The 9,025-nt window shown below is 45.7% G+C and overlaps 3 protein-coding genes and 1 pseudogene across 3 annotated transcripts; 1 reads left to right on the top strand and 3 right to left on the bottom strand.

Annotated features, from left to right (window-relative positions):
• Positions 1 to 547: 547 nt before the first annotated feature.
• LOC147965707 (uncharacterized) lies at positions 548 to 1,216 on the top strand. The gene is made up of 2 exons (XM_087526890.1): positions 548 to 763; positions 842 to 1,216. Exons 1-2 carry the CDS (start codon positions 548 to 550, stop codon positions 1,214 to 1,216), a joined length of 591 nt encoding a protein of 196 aa, XP_087383016.1.
• Positions 1,217 to 1,578: 362 nt separating this feature from the next.
• On the bottom strand, positions 1,579 to 2,807 carry LOC147965706 (uncharacterized). The gene is made up of 3 exons (XM_087526889.1): positions 2,691 to 2,807; positions 2,050 to 2,616; positions 1,579 to 1,965 (listed from the first exon to the last, which is right to left on the bottom strand). Exons 1-3 carry the CDS (start codon positions 2,805 to 2,807, stop codon positions 1,579 to 1,581), a joined length of 1,071 nt encoding a protein of 356 aa, XP_087383015.1.
• A 326-nt stretch (positions 2,808 to 3,133) lies between these two features.
• On the bottom strand, positions 3,134 to 4,322 carry LOC147965705 (serine/threonine-protein phosphatase 7 long form homolog; annotated as a pseudogene).
• Positions 4,323 to 4,541: 219 nt separating this feature from the next.
• On the bottom strand, positions 4,542 to 6,908 carry LOC147965704 (uncharacterized). Its single transcript, XM_087528092.1, has 2 exons — positions 5,226 to 6,908; positions 4,542 to 4,994 (listed from the first exon to the last, which is right to left on the bottom strand). Exons 1-2 carry the CDS (start codon positions 6,906 to 6,908, stop codon positions 4,542 to 4,544), a joined length of 2,136 nt encoding a protein of 711 aa, XP_087384218.1.
• Positions 6,909 to 9,025: the final 2,117 nt, after the last annotated feature.

Genomic DNA, 9,025 nt, shown 5'->3' with positions numbered 1-9,025 from the left:
GGCTGGCCCCGCCGCCACTGCAGGAGGCGGCCGCGCGTGGCAGAACGGTGGCAGCACAGGCCAGCGTGCCGCGACGGAACGGACCGCGCCAGGTGGGCCCGGCCGCCACCGGGTGAGGCGGCCGCCGCTGCCGCTGTCGCCACCCGGCCGACAAGGCCTGCTGCGTGTGGGCCCAGCAGGTGGGCCACGCCGCCACCTGCCGAGGCGGCCTGTCCTGTGCTGCTGCACGCGCGACAGTGCGCAGACGGCGCTGATTCCGAGGCGCGACAATGACGGATGTGACTCCGAAGCGCGGGAATATGGACGCTTTTGGTTCTTTCGCCCGGGAACCAATCCTGCCTTTGCTTCTTTTGCCTCAGCGAATGCGATGGCACTGGGAATCCTACGGGAAGCTGTTGTGCCGACACTACAGGGATCGTAAATATCCCCGCTTAATTTTCTCGCCATCATTTATCGTCTGAGCTTATAAAAGGAGACACCGAGGCTCTCGTCCAGTCATCCTCGAAATCGGCAGTGCGCAAAGTGTGTAACACATTTTTCAGTCGGTATGAGTTTGCCTTACTCGGATCAAAGCATTAGGCCGAGGAAAATGAAGAATGCAAGTTTGCCTCCGGGGGTGGCAGTCCTGCGGTGTTGGTGTGGCGATCTTTGCAAGGTGAAGGAGGTTACGGATTTTTCAGATTGGTTGGGCATGAAGTTTTTCATGTGCGCCAATTATGAGGAAGATCCACCCATAGCTATTTCAGAGTACGACAAGCCTCCGGTATGCTTTAACCATCACAAATAGATATTGTTGGTATTTTGATAGATTCTTTAATAACATTCTGGTTTTTTGTTGTAGTCTCCTCCGCCTCTGTGCATGTACTATCGTTGGATTGACACGGAGATGCCGGCTTGGGCAGTGACTGAGATTCGTGAAAGAAGTCACCGTGCGTGGAATAGTTTCTATGCGGAAGAGCGACGCGAGAAGGCGGAAGCTGAGGAGAAAGCAGAGCAAGAGAGAGAGTTAAAAGAATACTATGCGGAGCAACACCGGTTTTTTCAGGATTTAGAAAAGAAAAACAGAGAAGAGGCTCGTCGCATGGAGGAGCAGGAACGACAGCGAAAGGAGGCTCGTGAGGCGGAGAGGCAGAGAAAGAAAGAAAGGGCTCGTCAGGCCAAGGCAGCAGAAGAAGGTGGCGATGGAAAAGGAAAATATCCACGTTGGACTCAGTAGATTCCTGTGGTAGTATTTTAAATTTCGCAATCATTTGTATCTTTATTTCTGCAGTTTAATGTAGCTTCATTTCAGTAGTTAAATGTAGCTTTATCTAAATTCTACGATGTATCTTATTTTCAGTTGTACCTTGTCGTGTTGTATTTTATTTTCAGTTGTACCTTGTCGTGATGAAAAAAATATATAGTTTTAGAATAAAGTAGTGGCATTTTCTTTCCCTTCACTAATTATCGAACATCGTGCAACAACTATAAAATGAAATTAAGATAGAACATAATGCCTTACAATAAGAGAGTACAAACTAATAATGCAAGTACATCTGAATGAAACGGTACAATGGGTCGCGCACGTGCATAGATGAATCACCCTACTTTACGACGACCACCTGGCCTTTCCTTACGACCGGAAGGCGACAAGCGATTAGGTGGCCGGGTCACACGAAGACCGCGGCCGTACTCCAATTCGGCTTCATGTGTCTGCGAGTCCTGCGTAGGTGGTGGAGTCGCGAATCCTTGTTGCGAACCTGAAGCGTAATTGTAGGCGTATGGTTGTGACTCCGTGGGGATAAAAGATGGGCCAATAACGCCCCCTCCGAAAAACTCTGTAACTAATGATGTAACCGGGTCGCCAAGATCATGTGATGTTCCCCGGAGGCCTGTGTTGACGCCATGATCACCTGATGCTCCCCGGAGGCCTGTGTTGACGCCGCGTTGGGTGTTCTCATCGCCCCAATTAACATCAGGTGTGTCCTGCACATAGAAACATTTTAAACAAACTGTTAGAGGATAATATATGATATCATTGTAAATGCATTGAAATGTAAACATGACTACCTGAGCATATCCCTCTCCTATACTGTCTGGCCATTGTACGTGGTGTTGGTTTAAATCTGGTACACGAGTCTCCTCGGGCATGGGGATCCCTCGCCTGGAGAGATACGGCTGAGATCCCTCACCTTGGGTGTATGCATCATATCCTGTATACGCATATGGGTTAGGGGAAAGAAACTGCTCAGGCATCGAATCCAAGCCCGTGCCATGCCCCTGAGATGTCTGCCCCTGACGTAGCTGCATCGAAGAAGAGCGATGCAGTGGCAGAGATGAGTCATGTCGTGGCAATGTCGTTCTAGTACTCGGACCCTCCCCCCATTGCTCATGGCTCGTACGCGCCTCGCTCGGTCTGGACGACTGCGCCGCACTCGGTCTGGACGACTGCGCCACACTCGGTCTGGCTGACCTCGCTACCGGCATGTATGCTCCAGTGACAACGTCGTCGCCTCTACCGCATCTGAACTTCTTTGCCACAAATTGTTGCAAAAGTTTCTGGAATGTCTTGCGATATGGACCCTGGGCCGGCATGCTATCCGTAGCCATCTGCCCTACTTCGTTGACATTTTCAAGCTGAACAATATTTGGATGTTATTTAGTTCAAATGATTATGAAATGATGGACCTAAAAAAGTTACAAGTGATTACCATCTGGTCACGATAGTAAGCTACATGCAGCTCAACATGTCTCCGCGTTTGCTCCTCTTGTGTGAGATGTGTTGGTATATTAGCTAGTTGACTGGCCAGGCTAGCACGTGTGTTCATACAGTACCACTGATTGTACGCTTGATTTGTACTTCCATCGTACGGTCTACAAAATTAAATAATTACATAAACCGTTGTGATGAAAGCAAAGCATCTTCACGCATCGTATGATCATCGTAAAAAAATAATGTACATAAAATATACCTAAGTTGATGCACTATATCTGCTAGCGCTTCATTTTCCCACTTGTGTACCCATTCAATGTTCTCTTCCCTCCAATCGTATAAACTCCAACCCCTGCCCATATTGGTTAGCCTGCAAATTATGTAACAAAGTGTGAGTTTAGTAAATTAAAAATGACACTAACTATTTAGGGATGTCACATCTTACTTATGTGTTTCCTCGTCGATACGTCTGGGAAAAAGGTGGTGGAATTTCTTGATAGAGACCGAACTGTCTCATTACACGCTCTGGGTTGTAAGGCTCAACACACCACAGGAACAATAAGTTGCAGCGAGTCAGCCAGAATGCACTATCGGTCAACATGCCTAGTGTGAAGTGTCGAGCATCAAAGACCATTTTTAGCTGGTCCTGAGTCCACGGGTTCCATGTGATTTCTGCCTCATCAAGTATCTCAAACTGCTGGTGGTACATAGGGTAACAATTTTTCGCAATATCTGGAGACCAACGTTTCCGTGCCTTTGTCCACCTGGTGGCCATAGTTGCGCAAGCACCCTCGCTAAAGTCGTATGGGTATATGGGTTGTACTATACGAGGTCGTCCTACAGGGAGGTATTCCCAGGACCACAACTGTAGAAACTCATCGACACAAAGTAATGGAGCTTTTTGTGCGAAAGAGGTTTTTTGCGTGGCATCACACAAGCCTCTGTATGTATGAGATAGCATGGCAGAACCGAAGCTGTATTTTGGCTGCTCGGGTAAAGGTTCATCTACCATATTCTCTCCAATGTAGATGAGACCAGGGACAACAACGTCCCCATGTGAATTTGGAAATAGATTCCCGAGGAGCCACAACAAATACGCAAACAGATGTCTTTTTCTCGTCTCCTCATTGGCGAAGCTAGAAAAATTAAGAAAGTTATCACGAAGCCAGACGAGTGGGATGCCCCGAGGGTTACCAGAACGTTGTGATTCTGGCATTTCCATCCCAAGACGGGCTGCTATATCTAATGCCCAAGATGGAGACACTTGTGGAGAGACTACCGGCTCACCTCTAATTGGTAGAGCAGTGATCATAGAAACATCTTTTAGTGTAGGTGTAAGCTCCCCAAAACGAAAGTGAAAGGTGTGGGTTTCAGGTCTCCACCGGTCAACGAGGGATGTCAAAAGGGATGGGTCCGAACGTACTTGGTCGTTGCATGATGTGAGCCTAGCAAAACCTTGTAGTCCATAAGCGTCAAGGTGAGCAAGGAATTGATTGTGTATTGGCCATGTTTTCTTTATGGTTCGAAGTCTGAAAGGCCGATAATCATACTTACTATTTGGTTTCAAAAATAGGTGGCAACGGTGGCCGGCGTCATGGGGCCCCTACAAAAGCACTGGCACTTCACCCATAACCTGCACACAAACATACAAATATAAATTACGAGGAAGACAGAAATACAAATGCAAATCAAAATTAACTTAAAAAATATAAAGAGATACGATTTACATTAATTATCTGAAGTTAACATCAAGAGTATAATAATACAAAGAGAATCAATTTAAATTTAATATAAGTACACATAACGGGTATAAATATAAATAGACATGGCGAGTACATATATATCAACATCATGCGTTGTTGTTGGCTCGATACGGGCAGTCTTTGCGTGAATGTCCAGGACACCTGCAAACGCGGCATCGCCTTGGTTCTCCCATCTGGCTATGGTCCATGTCATTGCGATGACGCCTAGACTGACGTCGTCCCTTTGCGGTTCTCATCAAGTCGGTGTTCGGAACCCATTTTGGCCCATCTGGCCACAACATTTTGTAGTTCATATCAATGCCCCAAGCCCAGAACTCACCGTTCCAAGTGTTGTACAGATTGTACATGTTGAAGTACGGCAATATGTATTGCTCGATGCTGATTTTTTGAACAGCAGCCGCCCGGAGCACATGACTGCAAGGGTAGCCCTCAAGCTTGGGCTTGTTACAAGTGCACTCACAGGAGGTTGAGCCAAGGGTGACAACTTGCTTTTTTGATCCTCTGTGGTGACCCTTAACGTACTTGGCTCGCACATTGACCTCCCACTTATTCCTAAGTGCGTCCACTTTCCTGCAGCCATGACTTTGGGACTTCTTTGCTTTCTCGTCTAGATGTCTTTGCATCTTCTCGGACCATGGCTTGTTCAATTCAGCTTGTGCTTTGGCGACGGTGACCCTGTCTGCAAAGTATGACAGGGTCCGGTTCCAAGTTTCTTCAATTAGGGCTGTGATAGGCAGTGCTCGCACCCCTTTAAGAACACCATTGTACACCTCTGACATGTTGCTGGTCATTATTCCATACCGAGCCCCGGTGTCATGAGCCTGCGCCCACTTCTCCAAATGAGGGCAATTCTCGGTGATCCACTGGCTCAAATTTATGGCCGTCCTACGACCCCTCTGGTCTTCTCTCTGCGGCAGGGCCGCGCGGTCGATCTCACCATTGATACCTGCCCATATCGCATTCATTTTGGCTTCAGTTTTTTGCATGCACATCCTCTTGAATAACTTGAACCAATCCTTGTTTTTGAATTTGGAGTAAAAGTTTGCTGCCAAATGCCTCATGCACCACCTTCCCTCTAGATCGGGCCAGCCCCACTCTTCTCCCGATGCCTTAATTATTTCAAGAGCGCTTAATAATCCAGTGTTGCGATCAGAAATGATGCAAACACCTTTACGCTCTTTCACGACACCAATCTTCACGCAGCTCAGGAACCACAACCAGCTATCTTTGTTCTCGCTCTCGACCAATGCATATGCAATAGGAAGAAGCTGATTATTTGCATCCGCTGCAATCGCCACCAATAGTGTGCCCTTGTACTTTCCAGTGAGAAAGGTACCATCAACAGATAATACCGGGCGGCAGTGCCTGAAGGCTTGTATAGTCTGGGCGAATGCCCAGAATAAGCGGTCCAGGATTAGCTCACCCGGGTTCATTGGGTTTGGACATTCTCTCCGCCAAACTTGAGTCCCCCTATTAGCACTTGCTATTTGATGAAGCATTCTAGGGGCATAAGAATATGCCTCCTCATAGGTACCATACAAGTTCTTGAATATATTTTCCTTCGCACGCCTAGCCTTGCTGTAGCTAACAGGGAATCCAATTAGATCCTCTGCATCTTTTTGCAGAGCCCTAACACTAATGTTGAGACTTCCCTGCATAATTGTTTCCATCGTCTGTGCCACAAATTTTGCTGTCACATTGCAGTGATCTGAAAGAGTCCCAGTTTGCTCACAGGTATGCTCCACTATTTTTGTGATATGCCATGACTGACATACCCCAGGCTTCAGTCTAGCGAGAACTCTTCCGCGGCAACCTTTCGCGGTGTGGATGCATATGACCTTCAACTCTTTTTTATCAGACTGCTTCACTCTATGCTGGCGGTGGATGCCGATTGCATAGCTACCCATTGCCTGGTAAGCAGACTTCTTATCTGAGAAAACTTGTCCAACCTCCAGGCTTCCCGCTCCTAGGCCAGAAGCAGAGTGAAATTCGTTGGTGATGCTCATATCCTGTAAAAACCCAGGTTGCAGTGCCGCTGCGACCGCCCTCTGAGGAGGAACATCTTCTTCTCCGCTTGACTCCGAAGACGCAGAAGAATGATCATCATCATCTAGCGCCTCCGGCAATCCCTCCACGTGTTCGCTCATGTCAACGGCCGCCGACCAATATCCTGTGTCATACACAGGCTGGCCGCCCGTCGGTTCCGATGGGCCGATGCTAGGGGCTGATGTGATGGCCAACTCGACCTCACCACCCATGCTACTGCATCCGGCAACATCAGTGACTGAAATGAACTCCACATACACCATCGGCTGACCATACATTGAGTTATTGGGATTGCTTGCAAACCTCATGTACGACCCGCACGACCGATCACCTGTGACAGGCCGCAAACCCCAACGGGCAACTGTCCCATCATTTCCTCCGTCAACAACGAAGGCCTCCATTGTCATTTTTTTTCCTGCATCACTGGGCCAAACACCGCTCGGATGCACCTTCTAACAGCTGCGTAACCCACGTTGACCATGTCTCTCACCACAACTGTAGTCGACTCGCACAAGGACACATCCACCCCGAATGGACCGTCGCGTAAGACGTTCCCATAGTACACTACTAAATTTTCCATAGTACCTAACCAACATACATGTTTACATTTCAAATAATTAGTAACTGAACATTTAGTAACGATGACAACATTTACATATCTTACGACTAAAATAATAACCGTATTTTCGTTATAATTTTTCAGTTTGTTTCTAGAATCATTTGCTTAGACTTTAAGGGGTTGTTTGGTTAACGGGTATTTAAAGATCTATTTTTCTCAAACTTGTCTACGAGCGTAACAAACTTAAACTCTGTTTGCTTTTCTCTAACTACCGCAAAAATATCCTAAAATAGTTCTCGTAACATGCAAAAACATAGCTTCTGGAGAAACGACTATTAGTAAAATATGGTTTTCTACATAATTTTCTTACAGCAGGTTATGACAAAACTGAGGGTAAGTACTCGCTATCCAAACAACCACTAAACATAATATTACGATAATAACATTTTAATATCATATGAGTAAAATATCTAATTTCTTCCGGCATGATATAATATTTTTCATATCATACGATAAAATTCATTTATTTACAAATAATAATATTTGCACCGGCATGACAGTACATCAATATAAAAAATATTAACAAAATTACGGCGTCATTTTATACCTTAGGTCCAATATGGATGTGCTTGCAAATGCAATTAAGCGTCCAAATAGTTCGAATAAATATCCGTCACCAGTAATATATGAACGGAGTCAACCTATTATCACATGAACATCAATATTAAACACGGATTTTTCTTTCTGCTATCAAAAATATGAAAATAGCACTTGCATGTATGTGGTCATCATCTCAAAAGGGATAGCGAAGATGGTAACACAATTTCTTCAATCACGTCATCTCCTCCTTGTTTGCTACTAAGATGAATTATTTTACCTAATTACATATATCATTAAGTACATTACCACCTAATCTTAACATATAAAATTTAGATTATTGTGACATAACAAAGTAGACCTACGGTTTCCTAACCATAGACTTATTAATAAACATACCACATGAAATAGCATACCACATGCAATGAACATATAATTTTTTTTTTCTTAATTACCGTATTAAGAGCTTCTCGCATGTCAATACAAATGTACGCAACTAACATTGATACAACATCTTCAACCTACTCTTATCAAAAAAATAGTTTAAATGTTGTATCCGTCGTTTGAATTTTTTCCTAACCTCTAAGCACTAACATCACATAGCTAATGACGAGCTAAATGACTAACTAATTACCACCGTGCATCACAAAAAAATCCATGTATTGCAAAGCTCATACCTTGATCTCCCCCTTCGTACTTCACTTAGCACGGCAAATCCTACTCCAGAAACTCAAAATGACTTCTCCAAGTGCTGAAATAATGCCTAAAACAACATAGAGTACACACTTAGGAATTAATCAAACAGAACAAAAACATCATGCATGCAAACAAAACCAACAAAAATGGATAGATCTTACCTTAATCTATCTTTTCTTCAACTTCACCATCTTCAAAAACCAACTCTAAATCGGCCAAAATCACGAGTGAAAGTGGCTACCAAGTATTTCCTTCTGTGTATTCTTGTAGACTTAGACAGAGCAGAGAGGCAGTGAAGGCAACGAGAGATATTCGAGAGAGTGTATGCGCAGCCGCGGTTGTGCGTATATAAAGAGGAGGAGCATTGTATTGTCGGCAGAACGAGGTACACTCACCCACCGCAGCCTCGGATTCCAGCATCGCGGTGTCTCATCACACGCAGCAACTACACCGCTCTTGGGTGTCGGCAAGAAGCGGAAATCACGCAGGCAGGCTGCGGGAATCAGATTCCAATTTACAAAGCATCTGCGGAAATCACGCGCTGCAGCAGGCCGTCGAAATTAGCGCCGTCAGGGGCTGTCGGGCCGCATGTGTGCTGCCGCCTCACCCGGTGGTGGCCGGGCCCGCGCCTCGCATTCCGTGAAGATGCCGCTGTCGGCCTGGGCGCGGCAT

Source organism: Triticum urartu, chromosome 6A (genome assembly GCF_056163025.1).
Source record: "Triticum urartu cultivar PI428250 chromosome 6A, HENAU_Tu73, whole genome shotgun sequence".
Taxonomy (NCBI): Eukaryota; Viridiplantae; Streptophyta; class Magnoliopsida; order Poales; family Poaceae; genus Triticum; species Triticum urartu.
Note: the sequence above shows the minus strand (reverse complement) of the source record. Positions and strands in the feature narration are given on the sequence as shown.

Coding starts and splice junctions, on each gene's coding strand:
- LOC147965707 (XM_087526890.1), top strand. CDS start 548: ATGAGTTTGCCTTACTCGGATCAAAGCATTAGGCCGAGGAAAATGAAG. Junction 764..841: donor CAGAGTACGACAAGCCTCCG/GTATGCTTTAAC, acceptor TTTTTGTTGTAG/TCTCCTCCGCCTCTGTGCAT.
- LOC147965704 (XM_087528092.1), bottom strand. CDS start 6,908: ATGACAATGGAGGCCTTCGTTGTTGACGGAGGAAATGATGGGACAGTT. Junction 4,995..5,225: donor TGACCAGCAACATGTCAGAG/GTGTACAATGGT, acceptor AATAAGTGGGAG/GTCAATGTGCGAGCCAAGTA.
- LOC147965706 (XM_087526889.1), bottom strand. CDS start 2,807: ATGAACACACGTGCTAGCCTGGCCAGTCAACTAGCTAATATACCAACA. Junction 2,617..2,690: donor CTTACTATCGTGACCAGATG/GTAATCACTTGT, acceptor AATATTGTTCAG/CTTGAAAATGTCAACGAAGT. Junction 1,966..2,049: donor TAGGAGAGGGATATGCTCAG/GTAGTCATGTTT, acceptor TTCTATGTGCAG/GACACACCTGATGTTAATTG.